This window comes from Citrus clementina, unplaced genomic scaffold, assembly GCF_000493195.1.
Source record: "Citrus clementina cultivar Clemenules unplaced genomic scaffold, Citrus_clementina_v1.0 scaffold_7, whole genome shotgun sequence".
Classification (NCBI taxonomy): Eukaryota; Viridiplantae; Streptophyta; class Magnoliopsida; order Sapindales; family Rutaceae; genus Citrus; species Citrus x clementina.
Genome location: NW_006262075.1, coordinates 19,661,980 through 19,687,786, shown reverse-complemented (window position 1 = coordinate 19,687,786; position 25,807 = coordinate 19,661,980). Strand labels below are relative to the sequence as shown.

General features: G+C 34.4%; 3 protein-coding genes and 1 non-coding gene across 6 annotated transcripts; 1 reads left to right on the top strand and 3 right to left on the bottom strand.

Moving 5' to 3' along the window:
• Nucleotides 1-3,393: 3,393 nt before the first annotated feature.
• LOC18036781 lies at nucleotides 3,394-9,208 on the bottom strand. Of its 3 annotated transcripts, none has more exons than XR_002904607.1 (8): nucleotides 8,721-9,208; nucleotides 7,969-8,054; nucleotides 7,358-7,504; nucleotides 7,131-7,239; nucleotides 5,737-5,860; nucleotides 4,560-4,830; nucleotides 3,821-4,000; nucleotides 3,394-3,625 (listed from the first exon to the last, which is right to left on the bottom strand). XR_002904607.1 is itself a non-coding variant. In XM_006428038.2 (7 exons), the coding sequence occupies exons 1-7, from the start codon at nucleotides 8,842-8,844 to the stop codon at nucleotides 3,893-3,895; spliced, it is 969 nt and encodes a 322-aa protein (XP_006428101.1). In that variant the 5' UTR covers nucleotides 8,845-9,208; the 3' UTR covers nucleotides 3,394-3,892. The 3 variants fall into 3 exon arrangements, 1 of the variants encoding a protein (XP_006428101.1); XR_002904608.1 differs by having other exon boundaries at nucleotides 3,825-4,000; XM_006428038.2 differs by having other exon boundaries at nucleotides 3,394-4,000.
• Nucleotides 9,209-9,772: 564 nt separating this feature from the next.
• Nucleotides 9,773-9,846, bottom strand: TRNAV-CAC. Its single transcript has one exon. It is a non-coding gene; the product is annotated as a tRNA-Val (tRNA).
• A 57-nt stretch (nucleotides 9,847-9,903) lies between these two features.
• LOC18036706 (UBP1-associated protein 2B) lies at nucleotides 9,904-12,458 on the top strand. Its single transcript, XM_006428034.2, has 2 exons — nucleotides 9,904-11,301; nucleotides 12,278-12,458. Coding segments are annotated over exons 1-2 (1,263 nt in total). The 5' UTR covers nucleotides 9,904-10,039; the 3' UTR covers nucleotides 12,279-12,458.
• Nucleotides 12,459-16,614: 4,156 nt separating this feature from the next.
• Nucleotides 16,615-19,704, bottom strand: LOC112096857 (retrotransposon-like protein 1). Its single transcript, XM_024181009.1, has 3 exons — nucleotides 19,361-19,704; nucleotides 18,789-18,956; nucleotides 16,615-17,296 (listed from the first exon to the last, which is right to left on the bottom strand). The coding sequence occupies exons 2-3, from the start codon at nucleotides 18,909-18,911 to the stop codon at nucleotides 16,829-16,831; spliced, it is 591 nt and encodes a 196-aa protein (XP_024036777.1). The 5' UTR covers nucleotides 18,912-18,956; nucleotides 19,361-19,704; the 3' UTR covers nucleotides 16,615-16,828.
• Nucleotides 19,705-25,807: the final 6,103 nt, after the last annotated feature.

The window sequence follows — 25,807 nt, the reverse complement described above, 5'->3', positions numbered from 1 at the left end:
ACTTTTACAATATTACCCTTTTATAATATTTTTTTTGTTTGGACATTAATAAAAAAAATAATTAAATTAATAATTTAACCCTAGAAAATTAAAAAAATTATATTAATTTTTTTGTAAGCACCATTTGGCATTTGCACACTTGGTGGTTTGCATATAATTTTTAACAATTTAATTTTTTATAATTAAAAATTAATATAAATTTACTTTAATTTTTAGGATTAAATTGGTAATTTAATTATTTTCTTTTTATTAATGTCCAAACAAAAAAATTATTATAAAATGATAATATTGTAAAAGTAAGTCAAAAACTAATAAAAAGTAACGGTAGGGGTATTAATACTTTAACGGCAGGGATGTTTCGAGATATTTTAAAAAATACAGAGATTAAATAGACACTAATCTTAAAATATAGGAACTAAATAAATTTTTACCCTTAATTAAACTAAAACAAATCCTCGTGTACGTAGTAACATGCAGATCAGCTCACTAGCCCTCAAGGTGTAAGCTACCGGACTGCACATTTATTAGAGAACCAGAATTCAGAGACATCAGTGTCCAGGCTAGTGGGCTGTGGCTATATGGTAGATGAAAATTCTTTTATTGGCCATAGCTAATTTCAGCTGCAGGAAAGATTAGGCAGTAGGAAATATTACACATATCCAGTAATTTTAAGGTTTCAGCAGGTTCGGGCTTTCAGTTCGATTTATAAATTCTGTAGAGCTCTTCTAGTATACACACGAGTTGATTACCATATTGTGCTAGGACATTAATTGGCAAGTCCAAAATCAATTGCAGTTGGCAGAATCTTTATGACAAGCAGTAATAAAAGGCGAATTCTGGAAAAATATAAAGGGATTTTTAAGTTTTGTTAGCTTTCCCAAGTATTTATCGCACAATTCACAGTCCAATCACACCCATAATATTGATGCCTTTTTGATAATCCTATACATTCTGAAGGGGTAAAATTTGGGCAAATTTATTTATGGACGTGATTCAGTTCCACAGAATTTTTATTTTTATGGACTTGGAGCGTAATCAAAGACAATCGATAAAAATTTCTCCTGCTACGAATTTTGCATCAGTAATACTAGCAAACATCATGTTAACTTGCCCCCCCCCCCCCCCCCCCGGGAAAAATATATATATATATCCCCATCAAGTAATCAACCTCTTGAACAGAAAAGCCTGAGATTTCAGAAACTCAAACAGAGAAACTTGACATTTTCTTATAGCATGATCAAGATCATTATGTACAGTGGGGAAAAACAAAAAACAGAGAAAGTAAGACAGAAAACTCATGCGTAATTAGGTTTCATCTACAAGCACAATTAATCACCGAGTAATTTTTTTAAAAAATTAATTTCTTCAAGCCGAAAAGAAACCATCAAAGGCAGCAAGTGTAATCTGGCTCTTAGGCTCCAATACCCCACTTGACAAATTTTCTGATCTTGATCCCATCAGCCCACGATCGAAAACATTAACAACCTCAGCAGTAGTAGCAGCAGCAGTAGCAGTAGCAGGAGCAGCATTGTTATTTTGCTTGATAGTCATCTCTCTTTCAGCAGCCAGTTTCCTTAAATTATTGACCCTCCTCTCATATTCTTCAGCAACCAGCATAGCAATATCAGCCATGTCTCTTTTGAAATCAATTAACTTTTTTTATTTTTGGTAATTTTTGTTGATCAATTGAGCATTCGAAACTTTTTATACAAGGGATTTGTCGGTCGCATGAATGGATAAGACGGACAGGTAATCCTGTGATTTTTAAAAATCATTTTTTTTAATTTTTTTTAATTCGACGTGTGTTGTTTGTTTTAGAACATGGGTTAGTAGGGGGCTGTTTTGGTTTCTATCGACTTTGGAAATGCGCATCCCATGTTCTGTTTTTTCAATTTTTTTTTTGTTTTTTTTTCTTAAATTGTAAAAATAGTTAACATGGGGTAGTTGAAAACTTGAAACGAGCAAACCATGATCGGCTTCCTTATTTATATTATTATTATTTTTAGAAGTTGCGTCGATCAATTAGAAGTTGAAATACTCGAAAAAGAAATATGCTTTCACACCCACTGAAAAAGACTCGAACTGTCTTAAATAAAATAATTAAAAACAAAGGCTAATAATTGATTTTGGGATATTCGAGAAGGGAAATATGAGTTCTCATAAATTTTTAAAGATCTTGTGTCATATATTTTTAAATGATAGTGTATGGATAAGATTTTATTTTTTAATTTTCTTAATTTTATTAACTATCAATCACCGCATGTATATTTATTAAGGAGAAGATTAAATCAGAAGAGAATTCTGATCAAAATTAAGTAGTTATTTTTCAAATTTATTATCGTATTATTATTACAAATAATGCAACTAGTTTATTTTCTCCACTTTCGTAAGGTGTACACCAAAATGGTGTGTTGCGTCAATCTCATCACGCTTGAATCCATAAGCTGAAAGCCACCCGTACTTTGTTTTATCTATGACCTCAGAAAATTGATTATCAATTCTAAACTTAAGCTTTTCTAAAGTTTTCAAAACTTCCTCTATATGTATCTTCTCCGAAAATGAGAAGTATGAAAATTATTTATTTAAAAAATTTTCTGATTTCAAATAAATAATTATTTTATATTATTACATATCCTTCAACATTTATTAGAAAGTAGTGTGAAAAATAACTGAGTGCGCACATTAGTTTTTACTTTATACCGAACATCGGCAGGGTGGTGACGGTCGGTGATAAAACCATCGACCGAAAACCATCAAATCCAATGAAACAAAAACTGGTGGCAATTTTGTAATTGACAACATATTTATAAAACCACTGTCGTGGTAAGAACAATAGTAAATTTGATCAAAGATGGGCACGCGTCTCTTGATTGTTAGACATCACATGACCCACAAGTCCCCCAAAATAATATTATAAATATCTCCTCCATCTAGACAAATCTTGGTTGACATTGAACGATTAGCTAGACTTCAAGTTTTGCTCCGACTTTTTCATTTATTTATCAGCATATTAGTAAATGATTTAAAAAAAAAAAAATCTTCAACTGCAACTCAAGACCAATTCTATTAAAATGTTGACAGCAAGTCTACTTCTCATACTGGTTAAATTGTTTATGGTAATTTGCTTGACACATTGAATTAGCCACAGCCACGCATGCTGCTTACAAATTTTGTTTTTAACACAAATAAAAAGGCGGTGGTGCCATTTGGATAGCTCGTGCTGGAGTTGGTTTCATCAGCTCCGATGGCGATGTGTGGATGTTCTAATTGCATGGGTCAAGAATCGTGGAATTGACTATCCGGCAAATCATTTTTGGTTTGGTATACATACTATATGTTCTGTTTATGCATGGTTGGCTCAATTCATTCAATAAATGATAAATAGATCAAATATAAGAAAACCCATAGGTCCCAATTATGACATTAAAGCAACTTGCACAATTTAATCAGCGATGGCAATCTTTCACGCAAAAGCTATGTACAATATGTGGAAACATGAACTTACTTACAACAATTAAACCTGCGTTTGTGTGAGGTTTAATCAATAGGGGCGATCTTTCACGCGAAGGCCATGCATACGAGATACCATCAGAAATATCAATTGTCGCTCCTGGTTTTCTTGCAACTATGGATAAGCAAGCAGAAAATTACAGTAGCGTGGGCGACAAAGCAAAGTAAAGGAAATTTTCACAGGTAACCATTCACATATTCGTAAATGTATCCGAACAGCGTAGACAGCGCCTCAGATTTTCATCTGGAAACTGTATAAGACTCGTTTTTGAGATCTACATGAATCGAAAGCAACATAGTAAAGACTGACCTACCAAAATCGACAGTCAGTCCGTCTTTGCAGTATATTAGTCTTGGAAACCAAGACTATGAATCCTTCAAATTATAGGAGACCTAGCGATTTCAGCTGCTGAACATGCTCAGGTGGGAGAGGTGCCGGAGACCAATCAGATCCTGTCATCTCGCCATCAACATCCTCAACAACATACTCCTGGCATAACACATCAGAGCAGATTCACAAGAAAATCAAATAAACTACAATACACAATGACTGCAAAATTAAATTTAAGAGTACATAAGCTACATCTTTAGATGATATTTCAAAGCATCAATAACGCAAGCCAATCAAAAGGCTAGTCAAAACAACTCAAAACATACTTTATTTTATTTTTTGGCTAAAGAGAATTAATGGAAGTTTGGATGCCAAAAAGAAGTGAAGTCAATGTAAAAGATAAAACCTCAGAACTTATAAGCACACTTGTCAGGACAAAGAACACCTGCTTCACTTGACGCGACATTTTTTTTTTCCCCTTCAAAACAAATGAAATTTTATTGCCCCATCCATTGGTCTATTAATTAAACCATCATTCGTCCAAAAAAAAAAAGATTAAAGAAGTGATACTATTTTTTTTATAATTTTCCAGTTGCTTGAAACAAATCTATTTTCAGCGGTTCAGTTGAAGCTAGAAAGTTAATGCACCACAATGAGGCAATCTTTTTATAACATCGCATAAAGAGGAAAAAAGTAGCATCATTATCACCCAACTTACTTTTGTTAGCATTCGTTTTGCAAGTATGTGATAATGCCGCTGCCAAATCCGCTGTCCAACCATTGTAGCCACCAAAACACTGTAGAATATTCCAATCACAGTAAACAATCCCAGCACAATCAAAGCCATTATGAATAGCAGCGGTAGCCCTGCTTCACCAGCACCGCTCAGGCAACCACATTCACTTGCTGTACTCGCACAACTCTCAAAGCATGTGGTACAGTCAGTCCACATACAAAGCGTTCCAGGCAAATGGCAGTCTGCACATATTCTGCATGCATAACATATGAAAAGTAAACATCAAGTTCATCACCAATTAGCTTTCTCCTGATAATCACACAACCTATCAGATACTTTTCCAATTGTAAGAACTACTCAATTAGTTTATATATTTGAAATATAGGGGAAAAAAAAAATACAAGTGATTGTAAGTTCTTTCTACCAATAATTAACTCTAGCATACACTCTTCATACGCATAAAGGAAATCTATCCCCATATTTTACACTATTTTATCAACCCATATTGCCTCTTGCCCCAGCAGTTGGCACACTTTCTCATGACATTAATAATAGGAACCTAGGCATTAATAATAGGAACCTAACTTACAGAAAAAAAAAACTACACTGTTGTTTTTTTATGCATCACTCATCAATTTCTTCTTTAACATTAAACTTTTTATTAAACAAGTCACAACCATGAGGTCATTTATCTCATAAATACACAAGATGGGATTATGGGGCAATGTAGACTTAATTTGTTACATACTGTAATTGCACATGCATGTGTGTGCATACACTTATCAATCTTTCTTCTCTCTCCCTCCCTCTCCTGCTCTCACAATGCAAATATAAGAGAGGCAGCTATTTCCACAAAATACGAATCAACTAGCAAAAGTCTAACCAAAAAATTTCAAAGGAGAAACTCAGAATAAAGAAGTTCATTCCTTAATGAATTCAAATTCACAACTTATAAAACAATTATGCGCCTATTTTCTAAAAAGAACAAAAGGGCAAATGATTATTAATCATTCTCTGCAGAATATGAACAATGAACATGACTATATAAAAGAACCAACAAATTAGTATATGCAGATCCCTACAATGACACAAGAAAATAGGAACGTCTTATAGGGCATCAGTTGTGCAGATGACAGCAAATAATGGAGTAGAGTTATACCCGGGCTGACAGCAACAAAGACATAATTCTCTACAAGGTTGAGCCAAGTCATTCCGCACTCTGCGGTCATAACAGGTAATGAAGCATCCAGATAACCCCAGCAAAGCAAAAAACAACAGTGCTCCTGCAGCAAAAATAAAAAAGAAATGTAAAATACAGACATCAAGAGCTTTGACTATCATGGCAGAAGATTTAAACAATGGTCAAACCATGAATCTAAAAGCATCAAGTATGCTTAGAAGCATGCACATGCCAATTACCACTAATGGATATAATACTGTTGTTACTCTCTCCCAAAGCAAAAGATAATCAAGATTTCTGCCAGCCAGCCGCGGGCACAAAACTGATCCCAGCATTTTGGTGCACACACGTATCAGATTCCCAAAAAGTCATTCAACCATCTAAATCTCAATCCTAGTCAAGATTTTTATCCCTATAACTCAATCAGATGCCAACTTACTCTTTAAAACTGAAACGAGGTCTCACACTTCAGTTGAGAAAATGTTTTGCTACCAAAATCAGTGGCAGAGCCACACAGTGGCCAAAGGGGGCAGCCGCCGTCGCCGAGTTTAATTAAAAAAACATTTTTTTTAATTTAACCCAAATTTTATATTTGCCCCCAACAAAATTTGTGATTTTTCCCTATTTGCTTTAAATAAAATACATAGCAATAGGTCTAAAACTTTAATTTTTATCATCAAAATCAATTTAAACAAGTACATTATACCCAAATTCAATGAAAATACTTGAAAAGAAGATGGAATTCTTTAATTTAAGAAAGCTTCAAATAGCATTTGCACATCATAAAGTATGTTAAATGGAATTTCAAAACTTAAAAAGGTTTAGTGAAACCCAAAAATACCAGAAAATAGAGGCAACCTTTATCACCCAAAACCTTGTCAGCAAATATGAAATGCAAGAATTTTTTTTCAAAATGAGTATATTTAAATTCCAAAACAGTTGAGATATGACACCATTTTTTCCACCCGAAGCAATGAAAAATTTACACAAATCTAAAACCTCGCAAAGGTGAATGATGTTGTTCAGCCAGTTCTGCATAAAACTTTATTAATCTAACTCTCACTTTCAGAACTGCCCCACTACAAGAAAAGCATACCAGAAAATAACAGATAACAGATAACAGCATCACATTACATTACATTGCAAGAGATTTCATCCCAACACATAAGAGGAATCATTCCATGACACTGCTAACCAGACATAAGATATGTAGTTAAACTGGCTAAAGCAAGTAGCCACAAACATAATAAAGAATAACCTGCAATAAACAGTGTCCTACAGCAAATTCACACAAGATGAAGACCAGCACTGTTCGAAAGTAGCATATCAAAGCCTTAATAATCATTATCATTTCAGGTTCTTGAGATTTTTACCACATATGTAGTAGAAACTGAGCTCACTATCAAAACCCCATGCCAGACGCAGCCAGGACTGCTGATAAGTATCAACTAAATACACCAAATATGCCAGTGAAGCAATTACCTAAGCACAATGAATGAAAAAACAGGAAAATGAAAATCCTAGGGGAAAAAAATATTTACCATTACGAAATAACAAAAATTGCAAGAAAACAAGTAAGATTAAAGCACCAACAACTTACAAGCTGGACAGCCAGAAATATAGATATGATGTCTCTAGTCACAAAGAAACGAAATTTCAAGGTTCTCCATCGCCTATCAGCAGCAACATGAACTCTCAAATGGTAAGGGGCTTTACAGGTTGTGCAATGAGCAAATGCAAACCCTTCCTGTAAGTAAAAAAATGATTAAATAAAAATAGAACACAGCTAAAAAGAACCATGCCAGATAAAAGCAAGAACCACAATGCAGCTAAAGATCAGAAGAGTCTTCCCAGAAAAGAAATTACTGGGTAAAATCCAAATAGGGCCAAAGTAGTAATTCTTAAATGGACGAAAATGATATTACCATATGGAGATTGTTTGCAAGGAGAAACTAAGAAACATAAAAGATACCATTTCAAAAGGCTGTATAACAATACAGTATGTTCTGTATCCCATTAAGTAAGTTTAGAGTGTCCATAAATTACAGCATTGAAATTTTTTGGTATACTTTTATATAAAACCAGTTTCAGACTATAATAAATCAGGTGCTAGCTACGCAAAGATCACTGAGATCACACAGAAACTATAAACTGAGCATACTGTGAATGGTTCTAGATTTCTAAACCAGAAAATCGAGATGGCATCAATACCCTTACGGCTCGCCAATGATCCAAACATTCTCGGTGTACATACTTGGATGTTCCTTTGCACTTGCAAGGAGCAATAAAGTCCCTACCTGAAGAAAATGCACATGAATATATAAAAATGAGAGCATTGACATGTATTTTAACTCAAAGTTAAAAACAAGGAACATACAAGATTATCATTTATCACTCTATAACAGCCAGATAACATTGGCATCAACATCACAGTGAAAAGCATTTCTGAACTAGACTGTGACAAAACACCACAACTACAAAACCTAAGTGTGTTTAAGAGTTGCTTTTATCAGTCTCAAATAGCTAAAAATGCAATCATTGATCATTGTCAGAAACGCACAAAACTATATATATATATTTTTTTACTAGGGCAAAGCACTTCCAGGTGGTTTTCCAACAGAAGCACTCCCAAAAATCATCCCATAGTTGACTTCACTTCATAAATTCCTAAAACCAACAAAAAAATTTTTATAATTATTTCCTCACATTTTCCAGCATTTAACGGAAAAAAAATAACCTACTTATATTTTATTTTATTTTCGCATAAAGCTTCACTGTGAAGTTGCTTCATTTTTCTTCTAATTTCAGTTAATTCTCCTAATTCTTTCTCGAATTTGAAAATTAAACCAACTAATTCACTCACTGATACGAAGCAAAAACATAAATAAAGCTAAAACAGAGCAAATGTCGGCTACAATTTTAAAAAAAAGTTTTACAAAATTGAGTAATTTCGCTACAATTACCGTCAGTTTCGAGGCAAATACGGCACTGAATTTGTTCACCGGGGCCGGCTTCGAGGTCGATCTCACTGGGCTCGGTGATTGTCGGCGGCGGGATCAGCGGCGACGCTTCGGATTTGTCACCCATCGAAATTTAATAATTAATTGTTTTTAAGGACTCGAAAAATGAAAATAGAGCGAGAGAGATCAAGACTACATTTACAGAAAAATCATTTAGTTAGATTTCTTAAAACCCCAATTTCGATTTTAAAAAAAAAAGAAGAAAATTTGTTGAATTTTTTTCTTTCTCTCTCTCGCTCTGAGGGAGAGAAATTTTCAACGTAAGTGACGGGTTTTTCTGGTGGCAAAAGAGAGCATCAGGATTTGTTTTTAAAAAAAAATTAATCAACAAAACAAACAAAAAGTTCCTACGAGATGGTGGAATTATTGAATTTCCATAACTGCCCATCTGTTTTTCACATTTTGGCAATTAAATGAACTCTCACACTTACTGAGATTCAAACACTCTTTTTAATGGGTTAAAAAATAATAGTCATCATTTTATAATTTATTACATTATATATACTTTTTTTCGAATTATACTTTTTTCATCGACAATCACTATCTACATCCTCAAAATCAAAACATTTATTTCTTTAATTTTAAATTGAGTTAGATTTTAAATTTTATATGTCAAAAAAAATTTACGTATGATACTCTCATTATAGATAAAAATTAAAAACTTTAATTATATTTAAATTATCATTTACGATACTACCCATTTATATTTAGATTTCTATTTACTAATTATGAATTTACACACAATAATTTCATCTAATAGCTAAGGAGCTATTAATTTTAATTCTAGTCTTATTGCTCTTGTAAAGAGATACAAATTTAAGAAGAGAAATCAAAATTTTTCATAACATAGAAATAAAATAGTAAATGACTCCAATCTTGAAATTGACTTCTGCTTCCGCGCGTGGGAAAAATACAAGGTAGTTGAAGATTTGACGTTAACAATTAACAAGGCTTGGGAAAAAAATTAATAAATGAAAAAATAAATCAAATTAAATTGTCTGAGCCCGGGTTCGAACCGGGGACCTCTAGTGTGTGAGACTAGCGTGATGACCAACTACACCACCCAGACGATGCCTAATGTTTGGCAAGTTTTTAGTTTTCACTTTATTTTGTATTTTAAAGTCCCTAACCCGTTAAAAGCAACACAACCCAACACTCTGTTTTCTCCTCTTCCTTATCAATCTCACCGAACTCGAAGTCGAGAGCAGCTGAAGTGCTGAACCCTCTGTTTTCTCCTCAAAACCCTAGGAACGTTTTCAGCAATGGCGAAAATCAACAAAGTTAAGAAACTAAAACAGGCAACTACGAGCCAAAAACCCAACAAAAAAATACTCAAAAAAGAACCCAAATCCCTCAAAAAACCCGAACCGCCTCCCGTAGCCGCCGCCGCCGCCACCAGCAGCAGCTGCAGCTCATCGTCCGAATCGGAGTCTGAACCGGAGTCAGAATCCATTTCAAGCCTCCTCGAACCTTACTCCAAGGACCAGCTCATCGACCTCATCACCGCCGCCGCCACAAAAATCCCGCTTTTGCACGACCACATTCTCGAAACGGCCGACAGGGACGTGTCCCAGCGGAAAATATTCGTTCACGGGCTCGGATGGGACACGACGCAGGAGAGTTTGTTGTCGGCGTTCGGAGGTTCCGGAGAAATCGAGGAGTGCAAGTTGGTGATCGATAAGGTGACCGGAAAGGCAAAAGGGTTTGCTTTTATTGTGTTCAAAACGAGGAAAGCGGCCGTGAAAGCGTTGAAGAATCCGCAGAGGAAGGTGAATAACCGAATGGCGTCTTGCCAGCTGGCGTCAGTGGGCCCCACTGGTGCCGGGGTGAAGGAGCAGGGGGCGGCGGCACAGGGGGAGAGGAAGATTTATGTGAGCAATGTGCCGAGAGATGTTGAAAAGGAGAAATTGAGGGGGTTTTTTGAGAGATTTGGTGAGATTGAAACCGGACCGATAGGGTTTGATATTACCACTGGGAAGTCAAGAGGATTTGCAATTTTCGTGTATAAAACTGTTGAGGGAGCGAGGAAGGCTTTAGAGGAGCCGCAGAAGATGTTCGAAGGGCATCAGTTGCAATGCCAAAAGGCAGCTGAGGGAAAGAACAGGACGAGTAGTAATAGTAGTAGCAGTAATAATCAAGCACAGATGATGATTCAGAAGCAGCAACAGCCAATGCTTCAGGGGCAACAGCAAGGGCAAGGGAATGAGCAGGAGCAGGTGCTTGCTGCTATGGCAGCAGCACAGAATTTGGCTTTGTTCGGGCAGCATCCGGGAATGCATCCGTTGTATGGAGGGTTTTTGGTGAATCCTGGGTTGATTAATCCAATGGTGGCTGGTGCATTGCATCAGGGTGCAATTCCTGCTAGTAATGTGGGTGCAATGGCTGGTTCGTCAGTGCTTGGATCATTCGGGCCTGGTGCTGCTCAGGGGTTGCAGCAGCAGCAGCATGTTTATCCGAATGCTCCGCAGAGTAAGACTCAGGGGACTGGTGGTGGGTCATTTCCTGGGTATACTTCATATATGTGGTATGGTTTATTGTCTTTGCTTGATTTGTTATTTGTTTATATTTTTGTGAATTTTGATCTTTTGCATGCTTAGTTTTTTTTTTTAATGCTTCTACAATATTTGTTGATTTAGCACATACTTTCTTTTGTTTTAATATGTTTTCATTTAGATTTGAAAATTTTGATATTTAGTACTATTATGTTTAGATTTTCTGATTTCTTAAGTCATTCTTTATTACTCGAGAGGAATTGATACATAAACCTATTTATAAATTGGTTTTGGTACATTGCTGTTTTGAGTTGCTGCAGTTTAAGATGTTTTTACTCTTTATATTTTGCCCCCTGTTTATCTTAATGAGTCCACATTTTTACCCAGCTTTTGATTTCATTTTTCATATGTGTAAAAACAACAATATTTGTTGTCTCTCCTTCTTTCTTCAGTCATTCTTTGGCCATGGTACTTGTTTTTATATTGCCAAGAAAATTGTTGTCTTATTATTATTTTTTTTTTTGGTTTTCTTCTAGTGAGTTTCTTCAAGAGTTCTTTCTAGTTTTGTTAAGTCTTCTCTGCAGATTTGTCAAGACATGGAATTATATGCTAATTTTTGTCACTTCTTAATACTCTATCCTATTATTTGCAATTTGTAGAGTAGCTTCCGTCTCCTTATCTTTTCTTATTGATTTCACTGATTGTGGAAGTTGCTTTCATGCAATTGTTTCTCCTCAGCCCACATCATTCGTTTGAACGAAAAAACCCTTTTATTGGTGTAGTTGAGTTAGCATAATCAATTTCATTTGTTCTGTTTGGTAGATTTTTGGTCAATAGTTGTGATCTTTTAACTGTTTTGGGTCAATATGATGTGTGCAAGTCTTGATCTCTGATTTTTTACTTTTTCGAGCCTTAACTTTTGGAAGTTTTTGGTAAATATATTTTATCTGAGAAGACAATATCATTTATGATATTTACTGTCATTACGTGTGTGGGCTCTATTTGCAGATGATACAGCTGAGCTTGAGGAACAATATTCATGCACCTTTGGAAGTGTTTTATGTAGTACTTTGTTCTGGTTAAATTGCTAAGTGACATTTTGAAGTTTGTAATCTTTTTAAATGATTCAGACTTTTGAATTCGGCCAAAGCAAGGCCATAACTTAGTGGATTTTTCTTCTTCTACTTCATCTCTGCTTCTTTTTACCCCCTTTTTTTCCCCCCTCTTACCTTTTCCTCTCCTTGTTTCTTAGCTTTCGTATATTTTATCTTCTAAACATTGGTAACTTATGGTTTTTATTTAGCAAATTTTAATTTCTTTACATTATGGTTCAATTTATTTTCAACATTTCATTTTTACTTGTCAAGTATTTGAATGTCACACTATGAATTTATTTGCTGTCATTGTTCCATCTGGCTTGTGATTAGTCAATGGTTTTGAAACGCTGGACTGATTTTCTTTTCTTGTGAAACACATCACTACTTTGTTTCTGATTGACATCATTAACGCTTAGGCCTTATTACATATGTTATACAGTTGATATGAGATACTCTTAGCATCTAACCCTTTTCTTGGATTGAGTTAGTTTCAGGACATACCATTTGTTTTCTTTCTATATGCACTCAGTGAAAGCATTTGAAGGGATGTATAGTTGTGTTTCAGTGCATCTGTAAACACTTGTTTATCTGTAATTATTTATTCATGTTCATTTTGTTAGTGTTGTGGACGTACTTGTGGAAAAAACCACTTACAATAAATAAAAGCAAACCATAGGCCTACGTATCTCTTAATTCTTTAGTATACCAAAGCAACTAGTTAACGCAGTCGCTGCCATGCACTGTCATTCATTATTCATGAACATCCTTTGATGAAGTATGTGTATGGTTTGAACTTTTAGTTTAGTTGGATCTCGAATTGCATTTTTGGATCCGAAATTATAAACTTTTGGGATGGATCAACCAAAAACTTTAGTTTTGAAGCTTTTGGTTTTAAGAAAGTCTTATGCCTTTTAATCTATGAAGCTTGATGTATTTTAAGAGTTGAATATTTCAGTAATATATCTTAAATATTTTCAATTTAGTCGAGTGTGAGACTAAAGTTGTTTCCAAATGAAATTATGTAAACCACATTTTGTGGTTATCTAATGGGTTTATAGATGGACTTTAAACATTTTAATTGGGCAGTTCTATATATGGTTTCCTTGAATCTGATATTTTCTCTTTGCCTAATTAAAATGTATAAGATCCAAGCCCAATGAAACCAGTTATATGTGGGTAGGTAGATCTGAAAAAAGAATAATCATATAAATCTTCCACATTTTCCTGTTATATTTTGTGATGAAGCTATGTTTTTACCACAGATTCAATCAGTTCTAGTATAATATCATACTATTCACCGTTTTCTTTTTATGGTGATGGTTATAGCGATCAGCTTACTGTCAACTATGAACATGCTTGCCCACAAATTCAATTAGCCATATAAGCTTTAAACTTTTTTCCCCTTTGTTTCAAATGCAATCTTCACCATTGTTACATTTTTATAGCCTTAGTTGTGCCTGTTGTGTCAAGTTCTCTTTGTTCAATATGTTTATATAGCTTTCCTCATCAGCAGAATCTAAGTGAGACTTTTTTACAGCCCTGTAATTGTATACAAATTATGTCGTTTGCTTTTGTAATATCATGATAAAAATGATGATTTTGGTGTGTTTCAAATAGCTGATCTCAAATTGTTGGTTCCATATTTCTTTCCTCTCTTGCATTTTATTCTCTACTGGCAGTCTTGTTCAACTGTGATCGCTACAACCTCTCCGTTTCAAACACATAGGTTTATGTGTTGCATCTTGTCGTCTTTTGCAAATAGGGTTATAAAAAAATTTAGTGTTTAGATATTAGTTGGACTGCGTTGTGGCCCTATATAAATATGTCCTTTGCTTCTGCATTTTCAAGATTAAATTTTTTTAAAAAAAAATTGATTTTGGTATGTTTATTGTCTCGAAATGGTTGGTTCCACTTCCAGGTCTCTTTCCTCTCTTGCCTTGTGTTCTATACTTGTAGCCATTTGTAGTACAATGTTGCTATTTCTGTTGTTATTTCCCCCTAGTCAAATCTCGAAAATCTCACAAAAACGACGTCGTTTCGTTTTGATCTTTTTCTTTTTAATTTTAGCTGCTAGCACTGTGTCGAGCAATCCGTTTCAAAGCACATGACGTCATTCGTTGTTCTCCTTCAATCCGTCTCAAGCACATTGAGTGCGAGCATATTCTTTGTCCTTCGATTTCCTTTCAACAACACTCCAGTTACAAAACCCTAAGTACAAAACTCTTAAAATGCAAAACCTTAATTGGTTCCTCAAAGTTGGGTGCAAAACTTTTAAATTGCAAAACCCCAACTAGTTCTTCAAAGTTAGTTTCAATTTGTACGTGGGTTTTGACATAAGGTAACATATTAGTTTTTTAACGTTTACTTTACTTGAATCTTGAGCTGGTTCGCGTGATGGTTGTGGTTCGTCGTCTGTGGCTCGTATGACGGCAATTGTTGCCGGAGAACTCGAGGAATGTTGAGATTGTAGATTTTGTGGCTGTGAGAGTTTATTCAAAACGGTTCATTTCGGCATGCCCACAGCAGACAATATCTTATTAGTTTTGGGTTAGGTCATGACAAATTGTATTAGAGCAACTTCGCGTGTCCTCTTGAGCGATAGTGAGGCAAACCTCAGTGAGGACATCGAGTCCCTAAGAGGGGTGTGTATAACACCTTAGGCAAATCCTACATCAGCAAAGTACGGGAGAGATGTTGGGTTTATAAGGGGTGATCTATACCTTAATTAGCAAGTTGCGTTTTGGAGTGTATAGGCGCCTTAGAAATAAAATCGTGCGGACTTTGTTAAGGTCTAAAGCGGACAATATATTGTTAGGTCTGGGTTGGGTCATGGCAAAAACAAAACCAAAACAAAATGAACTGTTGGTTTTGAATGAACTAGATCTGGGTTGGTTTTGTTTCTTGAAGCCGAAACGAACTGATTTGAATAAACTCTCACAGCCACAAAATCTGTAATCTCAACATTCCTTGAGTTCTCCATCCACAATTGCAATTGCTCACAACTCATAGCCATCACATGCGCCACAGATGATGGACCACAGCCATCATGCGAGATTCAAGTAAAGTAAACGTTAAGAAATCAATGAGATTCAAGTAAAGTAAACGTTAAGAAATCAATACGTTACCTTATGTTAAAGTCCACATACAAATTTGTCGGGGTTCTGCACTCAATTTTAAGAAATCAATTGGGGTTTTGTAATTTTAGAGTTCTGTACTTAGGGTTTTGAACTCCATTGGAGCTAGGGAAAAATGGAATTGCATTCAATTGACTAAACCACTTTTCAAGCGGACAAAAATGCTTTCGTGTTCATCTTTTAAGCTTTTATTGAATCGGCGAGGGCTTTTTTATTTTTTCTAATGATTACAATCTACAAATATATTATATTCGAGGTCTACTATGTAGGACTATCGAGAAAGTTTGAAAACCCAATGTCACTGACAATATGGGGCGGAATCATATTTTATATTTTTGAAAAGGGCAAAAAGAGCCATCGGAGCTCGACAGTCAACATTATAATAAAGGTTGGAGTTATGAGAGTTAATTGTAGTCTTCTCTTAATTATTTTATAATTAAATAAAAACAGTTTTTGTCCTCACGAATTATGAGTAGAGTAGATATCTCTTTATTAATGAGGGTAAAAAATTTAAGAATTCTTTATAAGATTAATGTATATAATTTCTAATAGTATAATCTTATTGTAAATAATAGTTAATTCAGTTGTATCAATTGTAATCTATTGTAATATCAACAATAATCCTTCAAATCAATATTAAGAAAAAAAAAATTATAACACTGTTTCAGAGTATCATCCCGCTATTGTTCTGTGAGAGAAGTACTACTGGCATTTGGAAACAGCGATTTTGGCGTCCTTGCTTTGGAGATCAATGATTTTGGTATTTCTTACGAAAAGAGCTTTCCACTAAAAGCACTTTGCAAAGGCGTATTAGTGAAGGTGACACTTGTTTCTTATGATGCATTTAGAGTACTTTATGAGAAAAGAGCTTTCCACTAAAAGCACTTTGCAAAGGCATATTAGTGAAGGTGACACTTATTTCATTCTATGCCCTAAATTTGGAGATATAATTTGCTAGAAATGTCGCACACATGCTCTGAACCCTTTATGCTTTTAAAATGAAAAGCAACTTGATTTATACGACGGAGTTCGGACTATCTGCTAATTGTCATTTTGAAAGTGATTCAGCATCAGCAACCATGCCGTTAGTTCTGAGAAACCAAGATTAAAGTAGCTAAATCATAATCATAACATTCTTTTTCGGATTAAATCGTTGATGCCGCAGCTCGAAGTTCTACATTACTCTAAATCGTACAAGGAAATAAGAGAATTATGCTTAAAACCATTACCCTAAAAATGGCCCCCTCATAAGCTAAACATAATCATAGAAAGTTAATACAAGTCACAAAGAGACAGTATTTCGGAGGAGGCCCTGCCATTTATCTAGTTCACTTCTTCCTCTTCTTTGGTGGCTGAAGAGCTTCATCATCTTCGTCTTCCTCATCCTCTTCATTCTCTACTTCTTCCACTTCATCCTCATCCTCGTCCTCGCCCCCATCATCGTCGTCGTCATCATCCTCATCATCGTCATCGTCATCATCTTGCTCTTCACCCTCTCCATCTTCATCGTCTTCCTCTTCACCATTCTCTTCGGCACCGCCTGCCCCTGCCCCTGCCCCGGCCCCTTCTCCAGGACCTTTCTTGGAGTTACTTTTCTTGTTGTTGGAGTTATTGTTGCCATAGTCCCCTTCAGATGATAACTCCTCTTCACCATCCCCAAACCCACCATCTCCATCCTCATCATCATCCCCATCATCATCATCGCCATCATCCCCCTCTGCATCAGATGGTTTGCCTTGGGTTTCTGGATCTTCCTTGATTCTAGGTTTCATAGTCAGCAAGGTCCAAAAGAGATCCTAAGTCCAAAAGCCAATTTTATTGGGTGGATGAAACAATTATAATATATTAAAAACAAAGCATTAAATTATGATATTTATTGAGTTGGTACAAGTTAACGGTCCTACAAGCAGAATAAGTTTGATCTTTACAACTACTATATAAGGTAAAATGAATAGAAAGTTGCAATTATATTTTTTTTTGGAATATTGATGAAATTAAACAAGGGACAGCAAATAATCTAAGATTCTAAGTTCTTTATTCTATCATCCCAAAAGCTTGGTCGCTATATGACCTTGGTGGCAAAGGAATATGTGTTCCTGCCACTTGAGGAAAAGAAAAAAGTGCTTTTATTCTACCCAAAAGTAGGTTGAGGCATTAAATTAGTACAGTCCCACCCATATGCTCTTTTTCGGAAGAATATAATTTAGATGGTGACACCAGAAGAACAAGAACTAGGCAGGTCCCTTGCTATTTTCATCGATTCCTTTACGAGCTAAAATGGGTCAGATATCTGTATACGAAAGAAAAGAAATGGCGGCAGAATAACATCCCCTTATCTGGGGATCAAAGATATCTAAATGGAGAAATTCTCATTAATTCAATATTTATAACTTGAAAATTATTTTATCGAAACAATTTATATTGTTGTCCAACACGCCTGAAATTAATACTAATTCATCTGATTTGATAGAAAATTAACAAAATCTCTAAAAGCGTTTGTTAGCGAATCATTATGGAACAAACAATGAAGAGGCTTTTGGCTAAAAGTAATAAAAAATGTTATATTTCATAAAAATTGTAAATATTAATTCTACACCCAACGAATAACACGTGTTCGACGACAAGGACGGCATCGCCGAATGGAATATTCGATGTCCCATCTTCGTTCAATTATAGTTTTTTGTGAAGACATTTTGACTTTGGACTTCTGCATATTATTATGTTCCGATAAAAACATATTTTAATTATTTTAAGTGGGCCCCACGACGCTTAAAACCCTGGAACTCAAAACCATCCTAAAATAACAACTAAATCTTTCTCTCAAGTTCCGTTGCTTTTCATTTTTCCCCCAAATTTGGGAGGCGCATGCTAGCCCGCACAGCGTACTATGACTTTCCCTATTTTTCATTTTTCTTACCTTAAAATTCACAAAATTCGTTATCTAAAAGAACTCCGAACTTTTGAAAAATTTTAAACAAAAACAGTGGCTTCAAAAGTTCAAATTTGTCAGAAAATAAATCCAAAAATAATGAAATATACTGAAATCAGATATTAAAAAAAAAGAAAATTTGTCAATCAATTTTCAGTTGCAGGAATTTTTTTTTCAACGGCGCACGTTAGCCAACAAATAATATGATAACCAAAATCAGCCGCGCACCCGCGCAAAGCAAAAAAGCACACAAACGGAAGAAAGAAGCGTTGAAAAGACACCACCAGATACAGGCGCATGATAGCACAGCAACGTTAAAAAAAAAACTAAAAATAAAGAGTTTCTTTGGAAAAACTTACCTGCGCTGTTAAGAGTTGAGCTTTGACCAGAGACGAAACTAGCCAAGTCACGAGCGCCTGCACCGTGCAGGTTACCGAACCGTTATTGACCGTTACTGTCACTGAACCGTGGCGACTCGCCATTTGTACGGCAAAGAACAGACAAACAAATAACTAAAAAAAAAAAACCTGCAAAATAATTGTAAGCCGGTAACCGTTAGATCCCCTTATGAGCAGCTTTTCAGCCATCAGATCTCCTACAGTCCAGTATCACTAAACGACAAAACGACGACAAAAAATAGAAATTTGCATAAATTTTTTATAGAAGAAATAAAACTGAAATTAAAGCTTTAAAAAGTAATTTTGAAAATATAGAAACGATAAGAAACAACTTTAATTCGGTGCAGAAGAATTTGAACTTGAATTTTGAGATAAATAAGCAAAATTAAACGAAATTCGCATGGAAGAAGCTCGTTTTGAAAGAGAAATGAAGAGCAAGAGCAGAAGATTTGATGCTCGAAAACAAGCTTTGAACTAGAGGAAGTCAAGAGTAAAATTGAAAGGGAAGAGCGAATCGGAGAGCGAGAGCGTACCGGAGACGGAGATCTGAGGGAGGAGGGGCGAGATCTGAAGATTTGAAGCTCTAAAACTGAAGAAAAGAAGCAAAAGCAGCTGCGTTCATTTTGGACCGTCCGATCTTGATCGAAGAGACGCTGGGGTGAGCAAAGAGATATAGAGAATAATATCTATTGCACACGAGAGAGAGAAGGGGGTGGGGGGTGGGGTGGAAGCGAGAACTGGTGAGTGACTGACTGATTGCTGCCCGTAATTTTCCAGTCACAGGTTTCGGGCAAAAAGGGGCAGGGCGGGCAGCGTCCTCATCGTATTAAAATGACCTCTGGGTTCTGTCTGCCCGGATTTCAGGGTAAGGACAAGTGTGGGTTATCTCTGTGATATTTTATTATATTATTCGAATTATTTAATGACTTTTCCTTCCTATTACTTACCTTGCTTTAAACGTTTTCCACGTGGCATATTCTGTTTTGTCCGTTAGTTGGCATGCGTGACCGCAGTTTTGGTGTAGTTGACTTTGGATAAGAGTTAATCTAACTAGAGTCAACTTACTTCGAATGTATAGTTGAGTACTTGAGTTAGATCGATCGTGATTTCAATTCAACCACTTCTAACTCTTGGGCCCACTTTTATTTTTTTTATCTTCTACTTTCCTAAAACTTTTTGGATTTTTGTTTTTATTTCATTTGATTACTTTTGTAGTTTTGTTGCATTTCGATTTTTTTTTTCTTTTTTGTCAAGTAGGGTGAGTGAAGTGAAATCTATACCTTTAGTCTCTATCCGTTTAGGATTTGAATATGAGTGGTTAATTAAAGAAAATATTTAAAAATAATTAGATGAAAATCTTTAAAGACTAGTATTTAAGATTTAGAACAATTAATTTTTGGCATAAAATTTGTGGAAGAAATATAATTGTGAAAAATAAATTAAAAGAGCTAACGAGATGTAGCTCTTGTTACCCTTTCTTTTTTTTTTACTCTCATAGAATTTTTTTTTTTTTTTTGGGTTACTAAGATCAAATGGTTTAGGATTGTTTCTTATTGGAAAATTAAAGCTATAAATTGAATAAAAGTCACATTTGTTATCCCCAACCTTTGTTTAAATAATAATATGCATATAAACTTGGCATAACATTATAATGATGTGAATAAATTTAGAAATGATAGTTTTGTGAAAATGACGTAAAAACAAGCACACAATAATATATTAATAAAAATGTAGTGTTAGACATATGTAATGAGTACTAGAAAAATAGGAAGTAGTGTGAATTTTGAAAATAATAATAATACAAATGGGAATGCAAATATTGACATCTGAGGATGATGCGGTTAGAAGAACGGTGATGGTGACAAAAGTCGTAGTTACACCAACTACTAAGTAATCAACTTAAACTTGGTCATTTATCGTTTTAAATAATGGAAAAAAAACTGATGTTTACTTAATAACATTCGATTTGATACAAAATTTATATCCTAAATGATGTGGTACATAATATATCATATTTATTAATATTGTGGATCATTTTAATAATAATTACCATCATTAATTAGGATCATGTTATCAAGCATACATATTTTGTAAGCATATTATTACTCATTCAATAAAAACCTTAATTTCACAAAATTGCATATGAAATAGAATGATTTAAACATTATAACCAAACAATTGTAACTACTTAATTACCGTCTTATGTTAGTCGATATTGCATTTTTAAATTAAAATCCAATCGACGTTTACTTCAAAACTTTGAAATTTAATACAAAATTTATGTCCTAAATGATGTGACACATGAAGTTCGTGCCACCATTCATTAATATTGTGGATCATTTCAAAAATAATGACCATCGCTGGTTAGTATCACGTCACCGAGGATATAAATTTTATAATCATATCATTACTCATTTAATAAAAATCTTAATTTCATAATATTGTATATTAAATATTATGATTTAGAACATTATAGACAAACAACTGCAGCTACTTAATTACTGTCTTATGTTACTCTATGTTGCATTTTCAAATCAAAATCCAATACGATGGCCATTGCAAAGTTTTCGGTCCAATTTTGGTTCAACCCAAAAACATTATGAGAGCTCATTTTCTATAGAAGGTTTTAGCAATGGTGGAGGCTCAATCATTTGGAAACAATTTTATAAGAACAATGATGGCTGAGATGAACCTGAAATAAGAAAAAATAACTATTTAGAGGTAACGCTAACAGTGACCGACAACGATATTCTGACGTATAAGTTAGTTGGAATTTGAAGGGGATATGGGGTTTAAAAAAAAATCGTTTTATAGGAGAAAATGTGAGTGTTTATGATAGTGAGAGAATTTGACTCTTTTGTAAGACTAACTTGATCTTCTTTGGTGGGGTGCCCTTTAGGACATCTTTGTGTATTTTTGGACACGAGACGGACCGTTATTGGTTATTTTCCTCCTCCGATAGAGATTTAAGAGTAATTTAGCCTTTCTTGTTGAGACTCTTGAGCTGTCTTGAGTTGAACAGTTGTCCTTTGAGGGACTATCCTTGCTGGCGATTTGCCCTCAATCGTGATTAGCTCATTCCGAACAAACCAATTGAGTTAGAGAAGCATTTGATTTTACTAGATGTGAAACAAGTGACTATACTTGCAGTTCCCCTTTGTCATATCTGACTCTTGTGGCTTATAGTGAGATATTTGGAGACAGCCCAAGTGGGGACGATGTTGTAATGATGTGGTGTGGCCTCATTTGGTGAAGCTGTCATTGTCTCTGTTGTCCAAGGCTACATGTGGAGGCTTTGATGCGTTGTAGGAAACATTGTTTGTAATTCTCAGGCAGCTTGAGTGGCTGAAGCTCATTTTTTGGGATCTTTCTATTCTGACCTTATCCTTTCAGTTCCTCTTCCATTCCTTTCAAGCGCTCAAAGGTCATGAGCAACAGTTTAAATGGAGTTTTTTTTTTTTTTTTTTTGGCTCTTCCTCATTTGTGTGTGTGTGTGTCTTTATGCAGAGATTTACAATGTTGTCGTTGATCTGGTTTTTCAGAAAGAGCAACGTGATATGAGTCCATAATAATAATTCGATACTCATCTAGTTCATCTTCTACTTCTCCATGGTACATTCGTAAATAAATAGGCTACAAAGTTTTGAAAACCCCTCCAATGGGGATTGTCATCCAGTAAATAAAAGAATTCAATGAAAGTACGAAACTTATGCATTGAATAGGCAGTTTTCGTACTTTCATGTAGTTTTATAGCCCATTCATTATATATTTTTCATGAGTTTTCATGCATTTGATGCATTTGATGGAATTGAAATTTTGTTTTTTTTTTTTCAAATTTCTTTCTTCTTGTCAAAGTACAGCGAGCAAAGTGAAATCCATATTTTTAGTCCCTGTACTTTTTTTATTCGAATACGAGTTATTAATTTAAGAAAAAAAATTAAAAATAATTAGATGAAATTCCTTGAAGGCTAGTATCTAAGTTTTAGTACGTTAAGTTTTGGTATAAAATCCATGGAAGAGCGAAATCTAATTGCGAAGAATAAATTAAAAGAGCTAATGAGATGTAGCTGATGTTACCCATTTTTTTCCCGTTTCATGAATTTTTTTTTTTTTTGGGCTACTAAGATCAAATGGTTTAGCATATTTCTTTATTGTAAAATTAAAGTTATAAATTGAATAAGATTCACATTTGTTATCCCCAACTTTTGTTTAAATAATAATATGCATATAAACTTGGCATAACATTATAATGATGTCAAGAAATGACAGCTTTGTGAAAATGACTAAAGAAAAGCACACGATATTATATTAATAAAAATGTAGTGTTAGACATCTGTAATCAGTATTATAAAAATAGGAAGTAATGTGCATTTCGAATAATATAATAATCATGAATGGGAATGCAAATATTGACATCTGATGATGATGCATTTAGAAGAGTGCTGATACCTAATGGGGACTAAAGTTGTAATTATACCAACCACTTAGTAATCAACATTAAAATTTGTCAATTATCATTTTACATAATCGGGTGGAAGAAAAATATATTAAAATGGGTTTTAATAAAAAAAAGAATTATTGTTAAAAATAAAAAATAATTAAGATTAAAATTTATAACAAATGATATTAATAAAAAAGAAACCGATAAAAATTTGAGATTAGGATTAGGGTTAAGGTTTCGGTTTTTGAATTTCCCTAAATTTTATATATTCTTTAAGTTTTAGTACGTTGAATTATATTTGTAACCCTTAGATGGTAATGGAATGTAAACAAATTTTATGGATTAATTTATCTTTTAGATACTTTGAAGGGTAAAATGATATTTTATATGGTATAAGTAAACTACTTGATTAATTATTTATATTCTTAAAATCTGTAAACTCAAGATAAGAAAAAATTTAATTTTTGATTTTCACTGTGGTGATATTGTAAAAAAAAATCATGATTATTATATTTATTTTATAAATTAAAATAAGAAAAAATTAATTTAAAATCTTAAAAGGTTTATTACTATTTTTAAGGGAATTTTCAATAGTAAATTTATTTTTGTCATCTAACTTAAAATATGTCGGATTTTAAGGGGAAATGAAATTATCCTTATTAATCCCACAATATTGTTAATTAGTTACGTTATGGGCATTCTCGTATTTTACTAAGTCAAATGAGTCAACTGTTAAAAATAACAATAATTAGGGGAATATAAGGAAAAGAGGAGAGAGGAAAGTAGGGGAGGGAAAGAAATAAAGGAAAAAAGACAATTTCATGTCCAACCAAATAATGAAAAATGAAATTAACTCTCTTTTTCACTCCCCCCATTTGAAATGAGTTATTCATTGAAGATAACTAAAGTACCATCCCTTTTGCACTTTTTTATTTCTCGATTTACCTTTAATTCCCCCACCAATTTATCATCTACAATAGACTTTAATGTTCAGACAATCTCCTTATTTTCTATTATGAAGCTCATCTGTAGTTTTGCAAGGTCACACATTATTTACCCCAATGTTCGTAGCCATTGAGTCTCCAACACTTTATCATATCCTCCAATGGAAGAATATAAAAATCAACAAAAATGGAAAAAAATCCCTTGTAATAATAATTTAACATTGGTGCACTTTCTCCTGATGCCATTACCACTTTAAATTACTCTTTTAACTTCGAGTTGTAATCCCACCTTCCTTGCAATGTCTTCACCAATGAAATTATGAGTGCTTCCTGAATCTGCTAGAACTATTGTTGTAAGTGGCCCAACAGTCCATTTTACCTGCATTGTACCCAATGTCCTTGCTCCAAAAATTGCTTGTAGAGGGATCTTTGCACCACCTTGGAATCTTCTATAATAGCATCATCCTCATCCATAACAACATCATTGTCACCATCATAACATGCTTCAATCAAAAATAATTTTTTGCAATGGTGCTCTAGAGTGAACTTTTGATCACAATTGTAACATAATCCTTTGGCTCATCTTTCTTGCATTTCCGCTGGTGCTAATCGTTGAACTAGAAGGGTTGAATTGCCTGGAATTAGTTCTTTTTTCAATAAATAGTTCTTTTTTCCCTCAATAGTGATAGTGTTGTGTCGCTATGAGATGTTTGGAGCTTTATACAACTGGACTAGTCCAATGGCTAATGTCAATGTGGTTGGTCTACCGATAAGAATGTTTGCCTTAATGGTGTCTTTCAACCCACTGACGAAATAGCTAACTCGTCGATCTTATGAAAGATGTCCCACCTTAGCTAACAACTTCTCAAATTGGGTTCGATAATCACCGACAAACCCAACCTATTGTAATTTGATTAATACGCTAAAAAAGTCTCGAAATTAGGTGTCGCCATACCTAGCATGTAAGCCATCACAAAACTCTTGCCCAGTCGTAATGTCTCATTCTTGATTAATCAGTTGGAACCATAGTCATCTCCCTCTAAATGGAATGAACCCAACGCCACATGTTCGTCTTCTAGAGTTTGATAAAGATGAAAAAACTACCAAACTCTACAAACCCAACTAGTTGTGTCTTCACCACCATTGAACTACGGAAAATCAAGTTTAATTAGCCTTGGAATATATGACTGTTGTGTGCTACTTTGACGACCACTCATGGAGTTTCCTGATTGCCCTTGATTATGGAGTGGGGCATTAAAGTATTCTCCTTCCTCTCGTTCTATATTGGTCTCCAGTAGGGAACTTTTTGAATTAAGCTTTCCAAATAGTTCATTGATCTTCTCTAAAATCTGTAGTTGACCAGTCATAAGAGAACTTACATCTTACTTTAACTTCTCCACCCTTTGATCTATGCCCATTCTTTAATACCACTATGTTACGTACTAGGGGTTGTTCTCCTTTTGTTTGCTGGAACCTATTGTGAAAATTTAAAAGCGACTGAAATTCGTCAGGTTTATTGAGGAACTAATGACCTCTGTACTTGAATTATTAGAATGAAACTTGACTGATCTCCTTTATTCTCTAGTGGCTTGGAA